Source organism: Pongo abelii, chromosome 11, assembly GCF_028885655.2.
Source record: "Pongo abelii isolate AG06213 chromosome 11, NHGRI_mPonAbe1-v2.0_pri, whole genome shotgun sequence".
NCBI classification, from domain to species: domain Eukaryota; kingdom Metazoa; phylum Chordata; class Mammalia; order Primates; family Hominidae; genus Pongo; species Pongo abelii.
This window is the reverse complement of record NC_071996.2, coordinates 64,621,232-64,647,361: the sequence shown is the minus strand read 5'-3', so window position 1 is coordinate 64,647,361 and position 26,130 is coordinate 64,621,232. Positions and strand designations below refer to the sequence as shown.

Here is a 26,130-nt window from a genome sequence, read left to right as displayed (position 1 = left end):
GTTAAAGTGAAACTATCTGGTTTGAATCCCAGTTCAGTAACATATAAGCTATGCAACTTTGATAAATTTTCATAAGTTATCTCTGTTTCAGTTTCCTTATATGTGAAATTGAGATAATAACAGTTCCTACCCCATGGAATTGATTGTCGTTTTAAAATAGTTATCACTTGTAGAGCAGTGTCTGACACATAGTTAGTCTTTTGCAGCTGTTTGTTAGATGCATAAAATGAACTACTTTTTAATGGTTATTTTCAATAAACTAATTCTCAAGAAATTAATAGCCTCAGTCGGAAGCCAATAGTTTATTTCCCATACCATGGAATGTAGTATAAGTGTCCTCGATCATTTATACATGAGTCTTTATTTCTAAAACAAGGTGGCCTTTTAGGAATAACCAACATTGAAGTCGTGCATATCCAAGGAAGCTCATCTTCCTTGGTACTTATCTTAAATGAGTTGTTCATCCTTGTATCTCACTCAACACCTGTCTAAGTAGTCTAATATTTGATAGCAGTGATTGAAACACCTTTGAGAAAGACAAACTGCCAGGGCAATGTGTAGTTGAAGGACATGGGCAGTAAATTTACCCACCTTCCTGTGAAGCCTGCAAAGCACCACAGTGGCCATCCTCTCTGGCCCTGTCTCCACCGCTCTCTCATCACCTACCAAACTACAGCCACCCTGGTCTCATCTGTGGATTTTGTGTAGGCACACTTATTTCTGTGCCAGGGTCTGGAACATCTTTTCTCAGCTTTTCACTTGGCTGTCTCCTTCTCATTTGGTTTCAGCGCAGGTGTCATTGCCTCAGAGGGAATTTCCCTGATCATTGGATTTCATATTGCTTCTGCCACAGCCAGAGACTTCCAACCACATTATTTAATCTTGTTTCCTTGATAGCACTTAGAAGCATCAGAAATTCTTTGATTTACATTTGTGTTGGTTGTTCCCTATTTCTCCCATTCAAGTACAAGCTCCCTCTGAGCAGAGAGCTTGTCTATTTTTTTTTTTTTCACCTCTCTGCCTCCAGGATCTAGACAATACCTAGAATAACGTAGGAGGACCTCAATCAATATTTGCTGAATGTATCCTCACATTCTGCGGATGAGAGAGCCCATGAAACTGGAATCCTGATGTGTAATCTGGCAGTGGATACAGATCATGCCCTTTCTGAAACTTAGTATATAATAGGAACTTGCTGTTGTCCTCCTCAAAGCAAAGAGAAAGAAAAATCCCTGAGCAGCAGGTGTCCCGGTCAGGAGAATAAGGTTAGGGAGGACATGAATTTTAGCCAGAGATCTAAAAGAAGTTCGTCTTTGAAACAAAAATAATTTGGATTAGGAAATGGAAACACAGCCTACTTCACTGTCCTAACTTAGATACTTGCTGCCTCTAGATGAATCACCACCGGGACACTGCAGGCTGAGGAAGTTTGGCACAAATGTTCAGGCTGGAAAATGACAAATAAATATCTGGAATGTGATTGATTACTCTAGCAGCTTTTATTTTAAAAACAACACTAGTTTTTAAAAGTATATTTTGCTTAATAAGTATGTTTCAAGTACTAGTGGTTTCTTTTACATTATAAAACAAGGATACCCATGCTTATTCTGTTTCTGTCTCCTGATCAAATTATATGTTAAAACCCTGAAAGTTTGGTCGGTTGGTTTGGTTGGTTCTTTTAAATTCAGATTGTAAACTTGGAGTCATGAAAAATAAATCAGTGAAATATCTCTTGTAAAGGTTGTGCATTTTAGATCATATTTTTTAGTTGATCATTCAACATGGGTGAACTGAACTTCCTAGTATCCCATTGATGCAACTGAATGTAGTCCTGTGCACCTGCAAAGTTGCCAAACAGATTCAAGAGGACTGAGTTCTAATTCTCGTAATTCAGGCAAGCACCTTCTCTTCCTGAGATTCAGTTACTCCCTGTATGCCACAGGTACTGGGCTAGATCCATGGCTTTCAAATCACATTTTGCAAGCCCTAAGAATTCTTCTGTGTCCCTTTAGGGCATAGTGCAAAGCAATTCCTGATCCCTAAATCATCTTCCACAATTGGAGGCCTGTAGGTTAAATAATAGGAGTCAATCCTGTGTTTTCATTTACTATTTTCTCCCCTGGATCTCAACATCTGCTAGGATTACAGTGGTTTCTCTCAATATGGAGGTCTCATGGATCTCTTTTGAGGCCAGATTTATGGGGTTGGAGTGGGAAATATTTGGTTGGATGGCAACCATAGATGCCTTAGAAACACTGAGGTTGAAGTGTTGTCTCTAACTACTTAGGCAGTAAAAGTGAGGGCAGGGACCCATCATGGCACCTTGTTTGATGGTCATATGATAAAAGTTTATTTTATTTTATTTTATTTTATTTTATTTTATTGAGACAGAGTTTTGCTCTCATCACCCAGGCTGGAGTGCAATGGCATGATCTCGGCTCACTGCAACCTCCGCCTCCCGGGTTCAATCAATTCTCCTGCCTCAGCCTCCTGAGTAGCTGGGATTACAGGTGCCCACCACCACACCCAGCTAATTTTTGTATTTTTAATAGAGACAGGGTTTCACCATGTTGACTAGGCTGGTCTCGAACTCCTGACCTCAAGTGATCCACCTGCCTCGGCCTCCAAAGTGCTGGGATTACAGGAGTGAGTCACCATGCCCGGAAATAACATTTTCAAAGGGATTGCATCACCATCACCATCCAACATCTTATTTCGTAAAACTTATTTTATATGAGTAAAATTGAAATCTTGTATTGGATAAATGTAACAGGAGTCTTGGTAGAGTTCCCAATCTCAGGAACCACTGAGTCCAGGCAGGTGATCAGAACGAATGAAGCAAAACCAAGAAACGGGTCAAGGAGATTCCTGGTAAAATAAGGCTGGGACTCTGATGAGCTGGTGACTGCACTAAAGGGATAACAACTACTGGCTCAAACTGCTGCCACTGGAAATATGGTGTTGCCAGACATCGTGATTTTTGTCAAGAGAAACCAGAAAACTGGATTCTTAAATGTAAATTCCCTCTCAATTTTGAAACCTTGACAACTAATTTATGAGTAAAGGAAACTCATCTGGATGCCAGATTTGGGCTGTGGGTATCAATTTCTATTTTAAGGAATAATTTGATTGCTTTCTTTTGGATGTGAATTGTGTACCAGGTGCTCTGTATATATTCTTCCATTTAATTTTTGAAACTCTGTAAATTAGAAATTAAAATACATGTATTTCTGACTAGGAAAATGAGGTTTAAGTTATAGTACTCACCCAAGATTCCATATATCCAAGTCAATTTGATTACTCTCTGTATGCCAACTGAATTGGCATACAGTTTCTGTACCACAGTGGCAGTGTCTCTTCTCAGGTATTCTAGAAGAAATATGTGGAACGCCTTTTCAGATAGGTTTGTTATCTATTAATGTCATTAATCAAATAATGAATATATAATGGAGTATAAGTAAACACAACCCTAATAGCAGGCCCTTATAAGCCATTATTAGAATTTAAGTACACATGATGAAGTCGCCATTAAGTGACTGCTAAACAAACATTTGAAGGTTGCTTTTGAAGCTGAAGTTTTGTGCCTCCCTCTGTAACTTAATAACTTTTACAGGGTCTACATCTGGTTTCTGGCCCCAGCAAAATTGTGTGTATGTCCAGACAAGCCAATCAATATGCAAATCCTGTTCATGACTGAACTCTAAATGGCGTTGGCTTTCCAGTCTCCCCATGGCCTCTTCTCCACTCGTTGCTGCTGCTTCTTGATGTCTCCTCACCAATGCCACCCCGCACTGTGTCTTCCCACACTTGCTCTCCTGCCAGCTTCCACACCATGACCGTGGAACTACAGATGGGGCAGGGTGGTGGGGGACGCTTGCAGGATATCACACAGAGATGGTCCCCAAATTGGCATCGAGTGTGTCATGCCAACTGCACCCAGGCTGCCAAAGCAGAGGCTCCAGAAATAAGGAACAATGAGTGTGTAAACCTGAGGCTTTATTCCTCTAGATTAAGTCTTTAGAAGAACAAAAAAGTACAATTTAGAAGATTACCGGTAAAATGTCTCTTATGGCCAGGCACAGTGGCTCATGCCTGTAATCCCAGCACTTTGGGAGGCCAAGGCAGGTGGATCACTTGAGATCAGGAGTTCAAGACCAGCCTGGCCAACATGGTGAAACCCCATCTCTACTAAAAAAAAAACAAAACAAATATTAGCCGGGCATGGTGGCGCGTGCCTATAATCCCAGCTACTCAGGAGACTGAGGCAGGAGAATGGCTTGAACCCGGGAGGTGGGGGTTGTAGTAAGCTGAGATTGCACCATTGCACTCCAGCCTGGGCCACAGAGTGAGACTGTGTCTCAAAAACAAAACAAAACAAAACAAAACAAAACAAAAAAACAAAGCCTTTTATGTCTCTCCCCCATTTTTAGTTACTGGCTATCAATTTATGGTTTCAAAGAGTCACACACGTACCTCCAGGTTGCAAAAGCACTTCCAACATATCCGGAGTACTTTCACTATTTACTTTTTCAAGTTACAGTATCAGGAGCCATAAAATATTGTTGACATAATCTTCTTTGATGAAAAAGCAGTGCTCAGTGAAACCTGCTAGAGGAAATCCTACTATCAGTTTCTTGATGTACACTTAGAGCCTTCTGCATGTGTTTTTCTCTTAACAAAAATTAGGAATCTATCACTATCAAAGTATTAAAATTTTATAATAAACTTTATAAACAGCAACTCAATATTCAAATCATCCTTTTGTCATATTTTCCAGAAAGTAAGTAAAGTCATGGAAACTATGAATGTAATTATTAAAATTTATAATTTATTAAAATGTATAATTTTTATCATTAAAATTTTATTCTTTTTCGATAAAGAACTTCATATACGTTACATACATATTTGTATATATGTCTCATAGCTACATATACATACATATTTACATATATACAAATATAAATTTATTTGTAGGGTTCAGTATCCAGAATACATTAAAAACATATACAATTCAACAATAAGAAAACAGACAGCACAATTCAAAATGGGCAAAGGATTTGAAGAGACATCTCTCCAAAGAAAACATACAAATGTCTAACAAGCACATGAAAAGATGCTCAGCATCCTTGGTCATGAGGATAATACCAATCAAAACCACAATGAGGTATAACTTTATGCCAACAAAAATGGCTATAACAATTCCAGAAAAAAACAAAAAATAAACATTGGCAAGAATGTGGAGAAACTGGAACTCTTGTGCATCGCAGGTGGGAATGTAAAATGCTTCAGCCACTGTGGGAAACACTTTAGCAGCTCCTTAAAAAGTTAAACATAGAATTACCATATAACTCAGCAGTTCCACTCCTACATATATATATGTATATATATAAAATATATATATATAAAATATATATATATATATACACACTTAAAAGAATTGAAAAGAAGTACTCAAACAAATGCATGTACAAACACGTTCCCAGCAGTATTATTCACTATAGTCAAAGAGCGGAAATAGCCCAAATGTCCATCAATGGGTGAATGGATGAACAAATTGTAGTATATACATACAGCAGCATATTATTGCACCATGAAAGTAATGACGTACTGACATATACTACCACATGGATGAATCTCTAATGCATTGACCCAAAAAGCTATTGTATGATTCAATTTATGTGACATGTTCAGAACACATAAATCCATACAGACAGAGTTCAAAGTAGTGGTTGCCACTGGATGTGGGGAGAGAGATGTGAGGAGAAACTTCTTATTGAATATGGGTTTTTATTTTGAAATTATGGAATTCTTTTGGTACCTAATAGAGATGGTGGTTGCACACATGAATGCACTAAATGTCACTTAATTGTTCACTTTAAAAGGATTTATTTTATTATGTACATGCCACCTCAATAATTTTTTAAAAACTGCTTTTAAAAATTTTATTGGTAACAATTTTCAGAATAAGTAATCTATGATAATTATTGCATTATTCCTAGATCGTAGGAATAATATGATATTCCTACTGATATATCTGATATAAGACAATAGACTAGTCCAGGATATTAGGCTCTTAGGTGCTTTAGAAAAATCTATTTTGATCCATTGTTGTTGCCAATAAGAGGAATATTTTTATTCCCAATGAAAGAAAAAAATTAAAATTGAAGTTACACTTATTTTAACCAGTTGCCACTCACACCACTATGTCTCTGTACAAAGCACAGAGGAAACCATAGGATTTACCCCACCCCCGCCACTTATTCCAGACCTACATCTTACACCCCATGAACACTCAAAACACTTAAACCTGTCATATAAGAAAATCCCTTTTCTGACCCCTACATTTTCATCTTTCAGTTTTCTGCTTAACTGCACTCAGCAGAGCAGCTCTTCCAAGGAGACTTTTTCCAACATCCAGCCTCATCTTGCCTCCTCATTGACGCTCCAATTCAGTCTAGAGGAAACAAAAAGCATAGTCTCTCCTCCTTGCCAAGACCTGCCCCACCACTGACCTCTCGATCTTATGCTCCTTTATTGTCCTCATTGAAATCTGTAGCTGTTGAAAAGGACGAAAAAGTCAATCGTGTGACATATCCAAAATTCGTGGATCTGATTCTTAAAAAACAGAATCTCCACTGTCGCTTTGGAGAGCAGTTGGCAGTTCCTCAAAAAGTTAAACATAGAGTTAGCATATAAGCCAGCGATTCTACTCCTAGGTATTTACCCAAGAGAATTAAAAACATAATCCAGACAAAAATTTGTGCATGAATGTTCCCAGCAGCATTATTCATAATAGTCCCAAAGTGGAAACCACCCAGATGTCCATTACTGATAGACGGGTAAACTAGATGTGGTAAATAACATGCAATGGAATCATTTCAACCATAAAAAGGAATGAAGTACTGATTCCTTCTACAACGTGGATGAACCTTCAGAAGATTATGCTAAAAAAAGACATTAGACAAAAAAGATTATATGTTGAGTGATTCCATTTATATAAAATACACAGAGCAGGCAAATGTGTATACAGAGAAAGTAGATCAGTAGTCAAGAGGTGGGAAGGAGGGTAAGGGGGAGTGACTGCTGATGAGTATGGGGTTTCTTTTGTGGGTGATGAAAAAGTTCTGAAATTAGATAATGGTAATGGTGACACAGCATTCTGAACATACTAAAAACTACTGAATCATACATTTTTTTGAAACTAAGCCCAAAAATACCTCCATCATCAATTGTTTAGCATTTAGATGTCTTGCTCTCTTAGCTATCTGGAAGTTCTGAATAGATTTAGACAGCAGTCAAAGCTGATTTGAGGAGATTTTGCAAGTCCTCCCAGGACTACTTTGCAAAGCCTTACTCTAGAAAGGTTACAAAGTAGTGGGGTCCTGTATTCTGACCCATATATGGCTTTAAGCAACTTGGTTGCCTGTTCTAAGCCCCTGTCTTGTTATTTGTAAAATGAAGGCAAAAATATTAAACTTGTTATATATTTTGAGTATTAGAGAATAATATACTCAGCTTTGCCTTTAGTACATGTTCAGGAAATGGTAGTTACTTCTATTCTTAGGCGGCTTCATCCTCATTTCTGAATTGTAAAAAATACTGGCTCTCATATTATTATTTTTAAATCTGTTGCCTACAATTAAATCTGTATATGAATTCCAGGTGAGAAATCAAAACAGTAATAAACTAATCAGTGGTTGAAGCTATATGATAACCAATGGAAGGAATGACTATTACACTTTACCCCGGGTGTTTAGTCAAATGTGTCTCTGAATTTATAATTTTTACTTGATTCTTTGCATCCATGTCAATTGTCTTCGACAATACATTTATTAGAACAAGTGTCCATAAAAACATTAGAGGCAAATTGATGCTTAATAAATCAAATACATTTTTAAGATATTATTTGCATCACTTTTTTTTCCGCTGTAAGTTTTTCCCATTATTTGTGGGGAAAGAATGCAAACAAACTGGGAGGCCGAGGCGGGCAGATCACGAGGTCAGGAGATCGAGACAATCCTGGCTAACACGGTGAAACCCCACCTCTACTAAAAATACAAAAAATTTAGCCTGGCGTGGTGGCGGGTGCCTGTAGTCCCAGCTACTTCGGAGGCTGAGGCAGGAGAATGGCGTGAACCCGGGGGGCGGAGCTTGCAGTGAGCCGAGATCGCGCCACTGCACTCCAGCCTGGGCGACAGAGTGAGACTCCATCTCAAAAATAAATAAATAAATAAATAAGCAAACAAAGGTGTACAAGCCATGATCTTCGACCTCTAGAGTTTTCTTGATAAGTATTTATGGAGGAGAATGCTGGCAATCATGGACTAGACATATAAGAAAAAAAGGGAGACTCTTTCTTCAGCCTTAGAAAGGACTTATGGTCAGTCGACTGTGCTTTATAAGGAGAAAAGAATTTTTATTAAAATGGAAGTGAAAAGTCAGTTTTTACATCTTCTGACAACATGGCAACAAAGAAATGATTTACCTTTCAGTAAGAGCCAGGACTAGAACACAGATATGAAATACTTTTGGCCATAGAAATGTTTCTGACTGCAGAAATAAATAATTTTGGTCATTTATTGCAAAATGGAAATGTAGAAATTTATTCTCCAGGTTTGAAAAATAAAATAGCCAAACAATGAATTGTAATAAATTAAGTAAATCTCTGCTTTAAAATAGGGTAATAGCCTAGATGGCTTTATGAATTATCCTCCCTTCTATGGTTATATCATTTCAATTTCACCAGAAAACTGGGCATAGCTTGATAATACATCTGATAAAATACAAATTGGCAATACTGAGTAAGTTTCAGGCAGGGGGCAAGTCTTACTACAAGGTAAAATGAACAAGAAAAAGTATTTATAACTCAGGTTTGCATTCTCTGCATTTTCTTAGTATACAGACTTCAAATTTTAAATGTTCTAATGGCTAAAGTTACTTCCTTTTACAGAAGACTTTAAAAAATTGCAATGTTTTAATTGGTTCACATTAAAGACTCTTAGAAGCTTGAAGAAAAAAAGTATTTCCAGATGAGCAAGAGGTTGGATAAATGTAATGACATATGGTTTGTTTTTTATAGCTACAATATGCGAAAAATAGTAGCATAACACATGTATTCAATGATATATATGTATTTATACATATAAATATATATTCTGCTTGTAAATTATGAGATAAGATTCTTTTGTACAAATATGATTTTGTTTTCTTTCTCTTTCTTGTTCCCTTTAGGAATAAAAATAACAACTGAAACTTAGAACAGTTTTAAACATCTCATTATACCAGGGATCTTGCAAAAGATAAAATCAACGAATGCAAAGCCATGATGCCACCCAGTCCCCTGCACAGACTTGTGAGCGGGCTGTCTGCAGGGTCTCGGAGCCTCAGGGCAGGAAGACTGTCCGTTGATCTTATTACTGAATCTTCCCCCCAACCCCGGCAGGCTTCCTCAGAATCCTTCCAGATGGATGGGTCATGAACTGATTTTTAAATATCTCTCAGGAAGGGTATTTCTCACATCCTCTGGCAAACTCAGAACTTCCCCTGGAAGTTCTTCTTTTATTACCCCTGGATCCCTGAGCCCGTTAAGTCCCTCACAGAGATGTGAAGGACATCTGATTATTACATTGTGTGCATTCAATTTTTAACTTTTGAAATGCTCTTGTTAAGTGGCTTTTGATCCTTTTATCTTCAAAGTTAAAACTAATCAATAAAAACTTTTTCCTCAAATGCTATACATAATTTTTCTTTGATCTTTTGAAGGTTCACACCTATTTTCAGAAGACCCTTGTTATGGACCCTTGGATGGTATCTTAATACGCTGTGCTCTTCCTAGGTTAGAGTATTAAATACTATCCAAGAATAAAAAACAAACCTCAAGCATATCAGGAAAGCTTGACTGGTCACTACTGCAGTTTTATCAAACAGAGCTAGGCAAATCCTACGGATGGGTGTTGAATAACACTGAGAAGAAGGGAGCAGTGATTTTGATTCCACTACCTCTGAGTGGTAGCTTCCTCTCTCTGCCTTCATTGCAGTTGTTTTTCTATTACCTTGGCCCCGGCCTAGGCTACTGTTTTCCATCCAGGCTCTGTTGCCACCGTGTGTCTACGAAGTTCACTTATTTTACCTAGCTAATCCTTACTCACTGAAAAGTCTAACTCTTTGGCTTCCAAAGTGATAAATGACCAATTAGTCCTAATGCCCCATCCCCAAGATCATTCTATTATGGCTTTAACTTTTTAATATGGGAAATTTCAAACATAAATAAAGTAAGCAGAATCGCACAATGAACCCTGTTTATCCATCAGCCAGCTTCAACAATTATCAGTATTTTGCCATGGTTGTGTCATCTGTACCTCCACCCACACCTCAGACTTCTTTTTTTTTTTTTTTGTAACTATTCTTTTTTTTCCTTTTAGGTAAAATTTACATAAATTAAAAATCACAAATCTTAGCTGTACTATTTTGATAATCGGATAAACCTGGTAACACATACCCTTATCATAATATAGAATATTTCCATCTCCCCAGAAAGTTCCCTCTTAGGCAATCCTTTCCCATCCTCTTCCAAGAAACAACCACAGTTCTGAGATTTTTAACTTCAATTTTGCCTGTTTTTGAACTTCTATAAATGGATTCATACAGTATATAGTTGTTCATGTCCATCTTCTTTTATGCAGCATAATGTCTGCAAAATTTTTCCACATTGCTGCCTGAGTCAGCTGTTGCTTAATTTTTGTTGCTGTATGAATTCCGTATCACAAATTTTTTATTCTTTCTCTTGTTGATGGATAGTTCAGTTGTTTCCAGTTTTTAAGTATTGTAAATAAAGCTTATTTGAACACTTTTTTGCAAGTCATTTTGTGGATATATGTTTTTATTTCTCTTGGATAAAATACCCAAGAGTGGATTGCTAGGTCAAAGGGTAATTGTACATTTAGCTCTGAAGTTTTACCTTTTTCCAAAGTAGTTATACTGTCACTCCTTTTTAAATTACATTTTTTGTTTGTTTTGAATGGGTAATTCAATCAAATGGTCAAACAATCCAAACCACATAGCAGGTATATAAAAGAAGTATTGTTTGCATCCTGTCCCTGTCCACATGCACCTCACTTAACCACACTGCCTCCTACAGGTAAGCACTTTCATCAGCTTCTTGTCTATTTTAATTTTTTGACGCAATTACAAAAAAAAACATGTATTTCTGCCCCTCTCCCTTCTAAAACAAAAGGTAGCCTACTACATACCCATTCTGCACTTTCCTGTTTTCAACTAACAACATATCTTGGAGTCTTTCTATATTGGTAAATAGACAGCGTCTTCATTTTTTTTTCTAAACAGTGCTCTATTGCTGGCCCCTTGGATTAGTTCCCACCTGTTACTCTTCTACTCAGACTTGTACCTACATCATTACATATCTACATAGCAATATATGTGGGATAGATGTTCAGAATAGTGCTTTAGCCTTACTGGGCCAAGAACTATAGGTATTAGTCACTTCGATAAGTATTACCAAACTGCCTTTCAAAGGAGTTAATATTTTGTACTCCCATCAGCAATGCCTGAGAGTTCTCCTCGCCCATAGACTTCCCACCGCAGTGCACTGTGAACCTGGATCTTTGCCATTCTCAACTATTCCTAAGTATTCAGAGCAGCTACAGAAAATAAACACACAATAACCCCACAACGCATGGTTCTGTGTAAATTTTTAAGAATTTCGAGATGGTAAAAGCATTAAGGCAAGCATGAGGTCCTGCATGCAGCTTCATGCAACTGCACAGGTTATAAATCTGTGGAAATTGTCCTTAGGACTAAACATCATAAAGAAATCATATATGACACTAGTCATAGACATACAGGGCTACCACTTTCCTTGCCTCACATCTAAATCACTGAATAACTGTATTGATGGGAATAGGCCAAGTAGAGGCTCATGCCAGAACAGTCGTTGGAAGAATATCTGCAAGTCCAAATTGCACTTGAGTTCTGTCTTGATTTCTGACAATGCGGTGTCCATGAAGAAGCCTGACTTGCCCCTCCTAGAGAGGAGAGCAGAACACAATGCAGTGGAGTTTTTATTGCTTATACATCTTCAGAATGCTTACCCTTATGGTACTGGGAGCCCCAAGAATTAGTGTCAGTGGGCTGGAGATAAAGTCACAGGAAATTTTCTGAAACAACTTGGGATAGTCACTTCCAGAATAATGGAAGTAAGTAGAGTGGAGGGAAAGAAAAATGTTTGGTAGTTAAATATTGGGAGAGGATAATTACTGAAAGGCCAGTGCTATGTTGAAGGTTTTATATATATGATCTGCAGATCTTCCTTCTTAGGGCTGCTCCACAAACAAGTAGAGTCTGAAAAGGAAAGAGAGAGACAGAGACAGAGAGACAGAAACATCTGCTCAAATAGACAAATAGATAACGGGAAAAGTAGAAGTGAATCTGCCAGAACAATTAAAAATATAGCTAATAGTTGTGTGAAGATTGTAGCCAGAGAGAAAGACAATGTAATCATACATTAAATCAATCCACTCTTTCAAGCTATTACCGTATTTTTAAGTATTACTCTCTAGACTGACCTGAGGCTTGACACCTTTCTCTGCTCTTTCACCCCCTCTGCTGGTAGAGTGCCAAGAAGCAGGTCTCAGATAAAGACACCAGCAGTACCAATGAGGAGATAAAGTGAGGCGGATATTTTATACAGCTGTACTTCTCAAATTTTAATACGAACACAGATTTCCTTAGGATTTTGTTAAAATACAGATTCTGATAGGCATGAGATTCTGCATTTCTAGCAAGCTCCCAGATGATGCTGGTCCTTAGACCACACTTTGCAAAGCAAGGCTTTCTAGCACCAATAATCACCAGCACAGAAACCCCTCAATGATGTCTTCCAGTCTGACTTGAAAGTGATCTCTATGGCCTTTAAGTAGCTCTACATTCAAACGTTGGTCTCATGCACAAATTGAACAGTTAAGTTCATTTGGAATATTTCTCCAGTTGCCTCAATGATTTACCTCCATACAAGTCATCAGTGACATCATGCGGTTGGTTATATTAGAATATTGGAATCTAGTTAGGAAATGTTGTGATGAGTTTGCAATATGGAATAAAATTTTTATTTTAGAAAAGACATTTACCAACCCCTCTCATTTTACAAATAAGGAGGCAGAGACCCAAAGAGAATGTGTGACTTGATCAAGGTCACACAGCTGGTCAATAACAGCAAAACTAAAATCAAATTAGGCTGACACTACTTCTTATGCTGTCTGTCCAGATTATTTACCATTTTTCTATTTCTCTACAGTGACCAGAATCATTTCTGCTAAATGTTACAGATCATTAAAGCCTGTGTGGCCGGTCACAAAACTCAGGAAACGTGACAACATGCATCTCATGTCAACAGTTTTCCTCATATCTCATTCTTTTATAACTTAGTACCCCAGTCTCTTATCAGTAAAATTAGATTTTAAATATATATTAGAAGTAAAAAAAATACCAGATAATTTCCTATCAGCATCAGCTATCTTGGATGTTTAATCTTCATTTTGCTCCATCCTTTCTGCCTGAATTCCATTTATTAAAACAGGACACATAGGGGTTTAATCAATATCCTTAAATTTTCCACAAACATAACATAAATAAACTCCATGTTGTGAGGAAGAGAGGATTTTTAATACGTATGTGTTGAATGAATGATCATTATTTGGATAAATGAATGACTGAAGTGATTGTTATATTCAGGTAAATTCACCATGGCTAGGTAGCAAACCAAAGACTTGTAAGAACCTCAAATGAGGCCATGCACAAAACAGGGCTGGCCATGGGCTACGTAATTTCAAGGTCTTTTGTCTTCAACATCAAAATTCACTTTAGAGAACTTAAGTGATTTTCATGCGTGATTGAAAGTGGAAGGTGGATTTCCAAGCTGCTCTTTCCATTCCCAACCAAAAAAAAAAAAAAAAAAAAAAGACACAAGAGTGCATAAAAAGTTTCCAGGTCTCTAAGGTCTCTCACCCAATATAAGCGTAGAATGCAGATGAGCAAAGTGAGTGGGCGAGGGAAGTCATTTGTAACAAAAACTCATTATTTACAGATGAGAAATTTATATTGTCAGCGTAATATCTGTGAGGCTAAACAGAGCTGGAGAGTATATAAAAGCAGTGCGCCTTGGTGCAGAAGTGCAGAGCTTAGGACACAGAGCACATCAAAAGTTCCCAAAGAGGGCTTGCTCTCTCTTCACCTGCTCTGTTCTACAGCACACTACCGGAAGGTAAGATGATTATAAAATTGTAAATCCTGTTTGGCGGACAGTGAAGTATTTTTAAGGGATCAAAATATTATAAATTAAAATGTTGTTCTTTCATCTTAGACTTTATTACTAATAGTACACAGAGAGGAACAGAGATGGAAAAGGTTATATCAAATGCATTTACATGTACTTTAATATAGCGAAGCCGCAAAGCGAGTTGGAAAAATAATTACATGCAAAAATATAAAATAGAAAGAAAAACAAAGATTCAAATCAATGCACTTGTTATAATACTTAACTGTTATGAGAATTGTATTTTTAAAAATTGGTAACATTTTGAAGAATAAATATTTTTCTTGGACTTGATAGATGTGTATACTACTTTGAACAGAAGGCGTCTTTTAAAGTAAGCAGAAATGAGTCCATTAGGGAGCCTATAACAGAAATTGCTTTTTACCAATTAAAATCTCTTGTTTTCCAAAAGAGCAAATTAAATATCATCTTTCAAATATTCAAATTTCAGACATCTATCAAAAAAATCAAAGTCCACTAAAGCAACTCTTTGTAAATAAAACATAGCGTACTTGGTGCAGAGAACAATTGTCATCTATTTGGGGGCTTTTCTTTGGATAGATCTGAGTGAAGCCATAGATTAATAACTATTTACTATGTATTGAGGACAAATAGTAATAAAATCTAAAATAGCTACCCTCTGGAATAAAATTTTAATTTGTCTTTTTAGATTAAGCTCCTAGAGACAAAAAACAAATTTACAAAGATCTTCGATGGAGTAAATGATTAAATGGTGTATTTTTCCATACATACTGAAGACCTATTACATAAAATGAGTTAACCGGTTTAAAAAAGGATTTATATGGACTACAATGCCAACATATTTGGGGATAGAATATAATGTCTTCTTTTTTAGGTCTAAGATTAATCTTTCTGTAAGACTTCCTACTTATTATTGTTACCATACTTTCCTTTAAATTTTAGTGGAAATTTGTAGTTCTTACAAAACTGCAGCCTCTCTTTAGACTACCTAAAGAGGGGGGAAATTAATTGGAAATTATTTTCTTATTGAATAAGATTTTGATACTAAAATAACATAAATCTTTACTTTCTCAGCAATTGTATTCAAACAATTAACTCTATTCTTTTTTTTCACAATTTGATAGACTTTCACAAACAAATAAGTGAGATTTTTAAAGTCAGTTCTTTCTTCAGAAGAAGTCATTTATTGTTGGTAATATTATTAGATACGGAACGCTCACTTCTTTATGTGGTTTATGGTTGTTCTTTCTTCTGTCAGCTCCTGAAGTGGCAGGATACCTCCTGCTCTAAATCTGCCTCAATGGAACATAATAGGAGATATTGCAAAACGCTTAGGACTTTGGGTGGAATTAATTTTTTTTTGTCTTGTGAAAGACTAAAAGCTTTTACAAGAAACTTTCCAACAGTGGTATAATTTTAAAAAGAAGTGCTTACTTTAATATTTAAATATTCCTGAAAGCATGGATATAACAATTGAGAATTATAATCAGTACACACTACCTAAATATATGGCAAGGTTTCCAAAGTCTGCCAACCAGTTAAACTGAAGCATAGCAAAATGTCAAATTGGTAATTTGATGTTGATGAATGAAGAAAGGTGAATATATCATTCCTATTATGTTCCTTTGTCTAATCGTCCATTCAGTGTACAAAAAACTTAATATTTCAAAGAAAAAAGTTACTGCTGCAGGTATTACAGTGTCTATGTTTTAGTGCCAGAGATAGTAAATACAGCTAAGATATTAAGGAAAAGATTGATAGTTTAAAAATGATAATATTTGTGAAATCCTTATTCCAAACCAAATGTCATTTGCTAAAAATACTCATTCAAATTATTTGTGGATAAGCATAGTCAAACTTGGATTGAAATGCCCACTTCTCAAAGGAAACACCATTGGGTTTCAAAGCAGCAGAGATCCATAACAAATACTGGACTTGACGTTCCCATTCAGAAAATAGAAGCGCTTGTTCTGTGGGGACACTCTGTCCCACATTCATGTTGGCCCCAGTCCCCACCTATACTGCATCGTCACATCCTTAACATACTATGGCTTCACAGGGCGTCTGCTTGTGACACAGGGACAAGCAATCAGGTGTATCCTATAACCAAGTCTATGGTGTCACCAGCAGTGAATGACATGTCCTCATCTAAGTCCATTTAGAAAACAACCTGGGGACTTCTATGACTTTAGAAGCAAGCTCTAATTTTCTTTTAGATAGTAATCTCTTAGTTTCTTAGTTGTGATTGTTCACGTTGCCAGAAGCATTAGTTCTTGTTGCAAATTTCTTGTCTTTAAAATGATTTTTTCCCTTTAATTTAGAACAGGTCAAAGCACCCTAAAATACCTCAAATCTGTTGGCCGCTTTATAATTACAAAGTCTAGACCAAGTTACACTATTTAAAATATAAATGAATAATACATCTGAACCGACAGCTGGTATGCCAAGTTGTAGCCTGAGGCTGCTTTAAGATGGTTGAAATGCAGTATAATGTAAATGCCTGGAAGTGAAGGACTATTAATTGAAAGCCAGACTGATAGTGAGGGGGGTGGCATGATGGATAAGGTGCCATTCAGGCTAACCATATGTAGCATATCATCTACAGTGGGTATTTTAAATGTTGATTGTGGACATTTTAATTTCCAGTCTGGAAATGAGCCTTCTAATTATTAAACAGAAGTGTCCCTACATTAATGAAAAAGCTTAATGGTGGAACACATCTTTTGTGTCCTTTTTTGCCTCCAAAAAATCTGGGGAAAAAATATAACCCACTATTTAAAATTAAGCTGAAAATATAATCAGAATAAAACTGATAACATTAGCTTTTTCTTTCTACTTATGATATTTATCTAGTCAAATCTAACTAATTTAGCCTGACATGTTTAAAAATGCTTGCCTGCCCCCCTCACCCTACCCCCATTCTGTGTTCTGACAGACAGCAGAAATGAAAAGCATTTACTTTGTGGCTGGATTGTTTGTAATGCTGGTACAAGGCAGCTGGCAACGTTCCCTTCAAGACACAGAGGAGAAATCCAGGTATTAAATCCGTAGTCTCGAACTAACATATCAATATGGTTGGAATAAAGCCTGTGGAAACTATGATTAGTGAATAAGGTCTCAGTAATTTAGAGTAAATATTCTGCACAATGATCAAATGTTTAAAGGATCCTTGTAATAAAAGCAGACTTTCTTGGAGTGTAGATCAGAGTTTGTGTTTTTTATAATAAAAGGAGAGAGAAATGTTGAAAAACATGTTACATGGGAAATTATAGCTCCTTGAAATCTACAGATGATCCTATCAATTCATTACTCACACACTGCATAATAGATTACTTCAATTATTCACACCAACCCTTTTCTCTTTTTCCCTCCTTTAAAAAATAGCATTATTTCTTCCTAAATGTAAAAGCCATACATGTTCATGATGGAAAGTATGAAAAATATGCAAAAAATATTAAGTACTCAAAATTCCTCTGTCCAAAGAAAGCTATTCAAAGTAAACAAATTTGGTGTATTACTTTCCTGTGTTTTATGTAAACCATACATAAATATCTCTTGGCTCATTATATGGCTTTGTATCATGCTTAATATCTTAACATTGTATTATTATACACTTTTATTATATTATTAAAAATATCTATTAAACATGATATTTAATGGCTGCATACTATTTCATCTCATAAATGTACAATATTTGTTAAGCTACTTATTTGGGAAGCTTAAGAGGTCTTAAAATTTATTCCACAAAGAATGTTGCAAACAACATTTTATATACACACTTTCGTACATTTCTTACTATTCTTTGTACATAGGTTTCTGGTTGTAGAAATACTGTGTCAAAGGGTCTAAATGAGTTTAAACCTTTTATAATATCTTGCCAACTTGCTTTCCAGAAAGTTCATACACATGCACACTCTCATCAGCAGTATAGAAATACTCCTCATAATATCCTCCTCAGCATTCAATCTTTGCTAATTTCATAGGTAAAAATAGTATCTCATTTCTGAGTATTAACTACATTGACTATTTTCCCATGTATTTACCATGCCAACCAACTGTTGATTAGTGGCATATGGATTATTCACGATACAGTTTCAAATTAGCAAGTGTCCTTTTTCTTGCCTTTCTTTGAACTTTTAGTTGTCTTCCTTCCACTATTAGCCACCATATAACTAGATAATTGTGCTGTTTTCATATTAATATATGCAAAACAAAATTGGGAGCTTAAATCTGCTGCCCAAAGAAATGATTTGGGATTCTTCAATCTTTTAAAGTATTCAAGTCACTACTCTCTTCTGTCACTATTAGCATAATCATGAGTAGATTAATTAGTAGAAAAAGATTTGTTTAATCCTATTTCAGAAAAAAAGAAGTCAGTTGAGAAACATGTTTCTAGAATTCAGAATAATAGCGTATGCAACTATACTGAAACGATGGGATTCTCATGACAAGCTAAGGAAGATCTCTCTAAACTACCTATTGAAATACTCCAGATGCCTGCCTTACTGTTTTGTATGGTCTTGTATTTTGTAGTGAAGATGCTTCTCAAGTGAGTCTACTCTTGAGGAGAGATTTATGTTGTACCAATCACTGTTCTTCACAGATCATTCTCAGCTTCCCAGGCAGACCCACTCAGTGATCCTGATCAGATGAATGAGGACAAGCGCCATTCACAGGGCACATTCACCAGTGACTACAGCAAGTATCTGGACTCCAGGCGTGCCCAAGATTTTGTGCAGTGGTTGATGAATACCAAGAGGAACAGGTAAGAGTCTAAACCTGGCTCAAAACTTGCTCATAAATGTATTGAATAGGTCTAAAATTTCTCTTGACATTATTAAGTTCTTATGCTCGCCAAATAGTGCCCATAAGATCTGATCATTCTGAAGATATTTAGGGTTGGGGATGCTCTCCTTTGTATTATGCCTCCAAATGTCTTAACCCGCACCCCTCTAAACCACTTACCCAACCTCCAGTGTGACATAGACTTTAAATTATTTTCCCAATGGTAGTCCTAGCAATATTTACTTGCTTACTCATTTTCCCTTAAAGTGAAAATTTACTTTTGCGGACCTACAAGGTTACCAATCTAATTTCTACCAAAAGATAGAGCAAATATAACATTCTTTCGTGGGGTTCAAACCCAACATTAAAATTATCTCCCAGCCAAGGGTAAGGAATGGAAACAGATGCATTCCTTTTCTTGTAGAATAAAATCCAAGACATGCATTTAAAATTACAGCCTAGCTGCACAGCATAGACAGAGAAGGCAGCAAATAAGAACACAAGCCTATCGTAAGGCATACATTTTAATGTTGGATTTTCTTTGACGAGTGTTGGGTTTTTTGCTGCATCTAGGCTACTGGAGGAAATTATCCGCAAGGGTTTCACAGAGATGGTGGAATTTCACAATTTTTTTTGGAGGGTGGCCCACAAGGGGAAGGGAGATATGCATAGAAAGTAGCTGAAGAAATCAAAAAATCAGGAAAAGGACATAGATTTGTCTGGATAGACTGGAGAAGAGAGAGAGTGAGAGTAAGAAAGGGAGAGAGAGAGAGAGAGAGAGAGAGAACAAGCAAGCTGGAGGAATAGGGGAAACAGAGTCGTTAATCAAAGGTTCTTAAAGTAGAGGGTACAACCACAGGAAGATGGCTATCATGGTCAGAGCAGACACTGGGAGAGGTCCCTGTTAAGGACTACAGTGAAAGGTGAGAAATCACAAATTTATAAAAATGCAAACAACTGTCCTCATTTTCTAGAATGGGAATGCCACAACTTGGTAAATTGATGTAAAGCAATCCTCACACAAAAGCAGTGTTGCCTATGTGTTTGAGATGAGGTGATATAGGGTAATATGTGTCAGGGAGACTGACAGCAGCTGACGGCTCACCTCCACGGTGCTCTGCACACACTTGATGTTGATATGGGGTCATCTTCTTTGCTTTCCTTGTTACTAGCAGATCACACATTTTCTTTAATCCATTATCAAGTGGTCCTTTTGGTAACAATTCAAGATGGTCCTTTGCTTTCCCTCAAATCAATTCACTAACTCGGACCCCATACTTACTAATAACAAACAGCTGCCTTGCTTGCAAGTCACATAGCACAGTGGATAGCCTGTATCCACTGAGACTGAAGTCAAAGGTAAGGCAGCTTTAATAACCAATGACATACATAAGCAGGGGATTGCAGATGGGTATGCTGGGAAGGGAGGGGGAGCTTTAGCTCACCGATTGTTATTAGCTCTCTTCCACCAATTTCAATCCAGAACATTAACGTAGCTTCACAACAAATCCCCTAGCAACCCTCATCTCCTAAACTCCCTAAGCCCCTTCTACACAGAATCCTGAACCCAAAGTTGCCACTGCTTATAGGTGAGAACCATATTGCCAAAGAGACAGATCTTCAATTTAACTTTCACATTTCTTTCAGGAATAACATTGCCAAACGTCACGATGAATTTGAGAGACATGCTGAAGGGACCTTTACCAGTGATGTAAGTTCTTATTTGGAAGGCCAAGCTGCCAAGGAATTCATTGCTTGGCTGGTGAAAGGCCGAGGAAGGCGAGAGTAAGTCTGTACATTCTTATTTGACATTTTTTGCCTTGATGCAGAAAATTTAAGACTACAGTTATCTATATATGGATCTGGATTACAGAAGCAATTAGTAGTCTTGCAAAGTAAGGAAATAATTCCTATTGATGAGAAACAGTATATAAAAGTTGAATCCATTTTGTTTTTGGTACTAAGTATTAATAATAGAGCCAAACAGGTTACATTTTTATCCCCTTATAGTTGCATTCTAATTAGGTATTAAATCTTTGGCCAAACCAGGCCACCTCTGAGAGTAAATAAGATGTTTTTAATAACTACACTGAGACAAATTTAAACTAGGACTGTTCTAGGGGAGCTAGAGATAAGGAAAAAGAAGAAACAGTGCTGAAAACTTCAAATATGTAAAGAAAACATGTAATATTTAAAGCTTAACTTTAAACATTTACATATGTGATCAACACATATTTATATGTTAATAAATATTCAGATAAAAATGTGATGAAGACTGAAAGTGACCAAACATAAGATGTTGATAAAATGATATTCAAAGTACAAATAGATAAAAACATCCATATATTTAACTACATATCCGATTTTGTATGGCGCTGTCATACAGATATCTATTAAATATTCAAAGTTGAAAAACAACCAAGACCATTAATTACTTGCTTGGATCTTAACACAGCCAAACAGACCCCTGCACCATTTCATTTTCTTCTGATTTTTTTGGAGAGATGAAATATGAGAGACGGAGAATTTATGTTCAACTCTGATTTTTAAATTAGATTTAAAACAAGCTTACTGAAATTTAAAGAGATCTCAAGATGAAAGAGAACTAGCATAATGGTTGGTTTTTAAAACATTAATAATTAAACTTATAAAACCAATGGTAAAATAGTTTCTTACTCTTGATGATATTCTGCAGTGTTTTAAAAGGATACCAAAAATTCTGCAATGGTAAACCAGTGAAAGAGAAAAATCTAATATAGATGAAGCTTTAACTTCTTAATACTGCATTTTGCAAGGCTGTTCCAGCAATCTCTGGTTTTATAGGATATGATATATTTAGTTGAATTACAGACAAATTAATAATCTCAACAATAGTTTCTGTATTGTCAATATACTAAAATCTTCAAAACAACCTAGAAGATTGAAAAGGGCATGAAATTATGCAGGCTTGGTATTAGATCCCAGCTCTGCTACTTTCTCTTTCCAGTAGTCACTGGTCCACATGGGTTTTTATCAGGTGTTTCACAGTATACCCTTTAAAAACAGAATCCTTTACTGTTTCCTCAAGACACTTGTGCATGTTACCAGTGGTAGACAATCTATGATCATTTATTGAAAATGTCTAATCAAACGCTAATTTTAACACTTATTTTCTTAGTTTCCCAGAAGAGGTCGCCATTGTTGAAGAACTTGGCCGCAGACATGCTGATGGTTCTTTCTCTGATGAGATGAACACCATTCTTGATAATCTTGCCGCCAGGGACTTCATAAACTGGTTGATTCAGACCAAAATCACTGACAGGTGACTGCTTTTTAGTTAATTCTGAAAACCATCAAACTCTCATAAGTACTGATTGTCATACTGCTGCAAGCTGTTCCCCATGCAGGGGGAAAGTCTATAATCTCTTATTATATAAGAAATAATTATGCATGTTTAAGTCATATAAGAGTACATCATTATGTTTGTTTTGTATCATTACAGTTTGTATCTATTTATTCATTTATTCCAGAAACATTTACTGAGTGTCTATTAGAGTCAAGAAGCTAGAAACACAGATAGAAATGAAACATTGCAAATGTTACATCATTCACAGATTGTCACATTAAAAATTGCTATGCTGAAATTTCAGCAGAAAGGTGAAATGCAGCATATACAATATTACATACTTAATTTAATAAGAAGCGTAGTGAGAACTGGACACCAAAAAATACTTATCTTGATGAATTTTGATTTTTTAATAATTATTCATAATTGTTTGATAGCTTTGATGAGCAGATTTTAGGATAAATAATCTTTAAATGAAAATATTTTAAGAGTCCAAAGGATGGAGGGATTTACGGACAAAGGGATTAATAAACAACTTTTATCAAAATAAATCATTGAAATATTTTCTGGATAAGTTAATGATATCATCTTATTATAATTATGTTAAATCATTTTCTTTTTTTAATCTCTAGGAAATAACTGTACCACTATTCAAGATCATCTTCACAACATCACCTGCTAGTCATGAGGGATGTGTGAAATGTTAGAGGTGTATTCTGAGGCCATATTGCTTTGCATGCCAATAAATAAATTTTCTTTTAGTGTTGTGTAGCCAAAAATTACAAATGGAATAAAGTTTTGTCAAAATATTGCTAAAATATCAGCTTTAAAATATGAAAGTGCTAGATTCTGTTATTTTCTTCTTATTTTGGATGAAGTACCCCAACCTGTTTACATTCAGTGATAAAAATATTTTTCTATGATATAATTTGTAAATGTAAATTATTCCAATCATGACATATCTGCATTATAATAATAGGAGAAGAGAAGAACTGGTAGCCACAGTGGTGAAACTGGAAAGAGAACTTTCTTCTTGAAACCTTTGTCTTAAAAATACTCAGCTTTCAATGTATCAAAGATACAATTAAATAAAATTTTCAAGCTTCTTTACCATTGTCTGTTTTCTCTTTATGTCCCCCTTTTTCATGGCCCGCTCCTTCCAAGCCCCCCTGTTTTCTAAGCTGCTGTCCACCGGTCAAATCTGGTGTACAGGAGTGACTTCATGCTTCAAATGGCTGCACAGAACTTTTAACATTTTGAACCAACATTGAAAAATCAGGGTCTTTCATAGAAAACTATTGATTTGTAGTTTCTCCTGAGAAAGTAGGTCATGAGGCAATATTAGACCCAAAAAGCAAGTTTATGCTGTAGCTAAGTAGCAGCTGCCTCTTACTAGTGCTCCCCAGCTTGTGTAGGGCCCCAGCACATGCCCATGCGTGCTCACACACCCCACCTACATAATGGGGACATCAAGGAACTTACTTCTGGCCCACTTTACTTGCATACTGCACCTGCAGACATTTGAGTTTGCCCATCATGCCTTGTACCCTGTTCTCCTTGTCCTGCAATGGCCAATATCTTGGGACAGTCTGATAGTGATTGCCAAGCCTGAGACTTTTCTTTGCTGTATTTAGCATTGCCAACTCTCTTTCTCTATCTCTATAGTACTCCCATAGGGTAGACTTACCCACCAATAAGATTCTAACATTTACAGATTACTTATATACTTTGATCAGCGGTAGTGAATTTGAACTAATACCTGTAATGATCATTCTTACTCATTTACATACTGATGAGCGTTTCCTGAAATGGATAGAAATCTGAAGACCAGAATTGTCTAACTAAGGCTACTGCTAGCTGTAGGATCCTGAGCAGGTCATATAAGCTCTCTGTAACTAAGTTCGTCATGTGAAAATATAAAGTTAAAGTTGTCCAGTCACCATCATTTCTTAAAGAAGTCTTTGATTATAACTGTTTTTTGCCTTACAATGAGGTTTCAGTAAAAATAGCGTCCTGAAGTATTCATCCTAAAATGATTGTCACGGAGCAGCTCAGGGCAGAAGTTACCGCCGTATGTGTCAAAATTATGTCTGTCAGCTTCTCCAGAACCAAAACCATCATATCTTCCTCCAAAACGTCTCAATAAGGGAGGCTCACAGGCCACAAAACATATTCACACAGAGTTTTTGTTTGTTCATTTTCTTATTTTTTAGGTAGAAGATGGCTATGTTGATTGTTAAAGTATTCAACTGGTAAGATCAAAGTATAGTATTTTTTATAGTTTTCACTGAAGGAGCTCAAGGCAACTTTCAGATGTTCACTATGTTTTCTTTTATGCAAAGTGTTGTCTTTACCACCCCTACACCAATTATCCACAGGTGACCTAAAATGTCCCATTTATAACTAAAATTTGATTTGGAAACTGAATATATACCTCTGTGTGCATGTATGCGTACATGCGTGCGTGTGTGTGTGTGTGTGTGTGTGTGTGTTTTCATGAAACCAAAGTCAAAACCTTGAGAACATCTCAGGACACACACAGTGAGGCATCAGCCTTTAGAAAAGGGTGCGCTCATACAAAGGAGAAGAGGTGGTCCACTAAGAATACTGGCACGTAGCAGAGGTAAATGGAAGGGAAAGCATAAGACCGTGAATGTGAGTCAAGCCCAAAAGAGTGCCAAGGGTCAAAAACAGAAAAGATAAGTCTGTCCTAAAGTTCAAGAGGCAAACGAAGGGATGTCATTGAAAAAGGAAGCTAAGGAAGTGAGTGAGGAGTCACTCAAGTGTAGAAATTAAGTTAAATATGTCAGTTAGGTGTTATGTTTGACTGTGTGTAATATAAACCCAACCACAGAGAATAAACTAATAAAAGGGTTATATGTTTCACAAAATCAGAAGTCCAGAGGCAAGAAGATCAAAGGTAAACATGTCAGGGATAGCTCGTGGTCTTTTTCTTTCTGCTCTGACATCACTAACAAATGGCTTTCCTCCCATGGTAACTCCAGACTGAAGTGTGGCTGCTCCATCTTCAGCTCTTACCTACTTTCCAGGTAAGACACAAAAGGAAAAGGAGAAGGAGGAGAAAGAGAACAGGAAAAGAAGCTAAAGACAAAAACAAGAAGAAGAAATGTAGGCAAGGAGAATTGACAATCAGGAAGGCGATGTACCAATTTAGAGAAAGCAAAACATTCCCAAAAAATACCCAGCAGATTTTCAGTTATGTCTTGTTGGCCAAAAATGTGTCCCATGACCCATCCTGGCTACAAGGGAGACTGGGAAATGTGTCTCAGCTGGATATATTGGATCCCATAGAAAATTCAGGATTCTATTGTAAGAATAAGGGAAAGAATAAATATTATATAGACAATTAAAATTAAAGGGCATATTTCCACAGTCAGAGTTGAAATACCCAGGGCTCACTTTTCTGTTATGTTTGTAGTATGGGGATGTGTTGGCCTGATTTAAGTTCAAGCAGGTTTCCAGAACCTTGGACTCCTTAAGAATGGAATAAAAGTAAAGTATCCAACAAAGAATTATTGAAGAGGCCAGGCGCAGTAGCTCACGCCTGTAATCCCAACACTTTAGGAGGTTGAGGTGGGTGGATCATTAGAGGTCAGGATTTCAAGAACAGCCTGGCCAACATGGTGAAACCCTGTCTCTACTGAAAATACAAAAATGAGTTGGGCGTGGTGGTGGGCACGTGTAATCCCAG

At 36.5% G+C, this 26,130-nt stretch overlaps 1 protein-coding gene and 1 long non-coding RNA gene across 2 annotated transcripts in view; one reads left to right on the top strand and one right to left on the bottom strand.

The window, feature by feature from the left end:
- The window catches only part of LOC129058005 (uncharacterized), a 56,344-nt gene that overhangs the window by 6,337 nt on the left and 23,877 nt on the right, over positions 1 to 26,130 (bottom strand). The window contains exons 2-3 of the long non-coding RNA XR_008522814.2: positions 4,474 to 4,605; positions 3,268 to 3,369 (exon numbers count right to left, since the gene is read on the bottom strand). This is a non-coding gene — a long non-coding RNA (uncharacterized LOC129058005). The remainder of the gene's footprint in view (positions 1 to 3,267; positions 3,370 to 4,473; positions 4,606 to 26,130) is intronic.
- GCG (glucagon) lies at positions 14,187 to 23,524 on the top strand. The gene is made up of 6 exons (XM_002812523.4): positions 14,187 to 14,275; positions 17,244 to 17,344; positions 18,912 to 19,073; positions 20,741 to 20,878; positions 22,251 to 22,394; positions 23,051 to 23,524. The coding sequence occupies exons 2-6, from the start codon at positions 17,253 to 17,255 to the stop codon at positions 23,055 to 23,057; spliced, it is 543 nt and encodes a 180-aa protein (XP_002812569.2). The 5' UTR covers positions 14,187 to 14,275; positions 17,244 to 17,252; the 3' UTR covers positions 23,058 to 23,524.

Excerpts from the sequence above, each read along its gene's own strand:
- GCG (XM_002812523.4), top strand. The coding sequence starts at position 17,253 with ATGAAAAGCATTTACTTTGTGGCTGGATTGTTTGTAATGCTGGTACAA. Across the intron at positions 17,345-18,911 it reads GACACAGAGGAGAAATCCAG|ATCATTCTCAGCTTCCCAGG; the intron begins GTATTAAATCCG and ends TGTTCTTCACAG. Across the intron at positions 20,879-22,250 it reads AAAGGCCGAGGAAGGCGAGA|TTTCCCAGAAGAGGTCGCCA; the intron begins GTAAGTCTGTAC and ends TTATTTTCTTAG.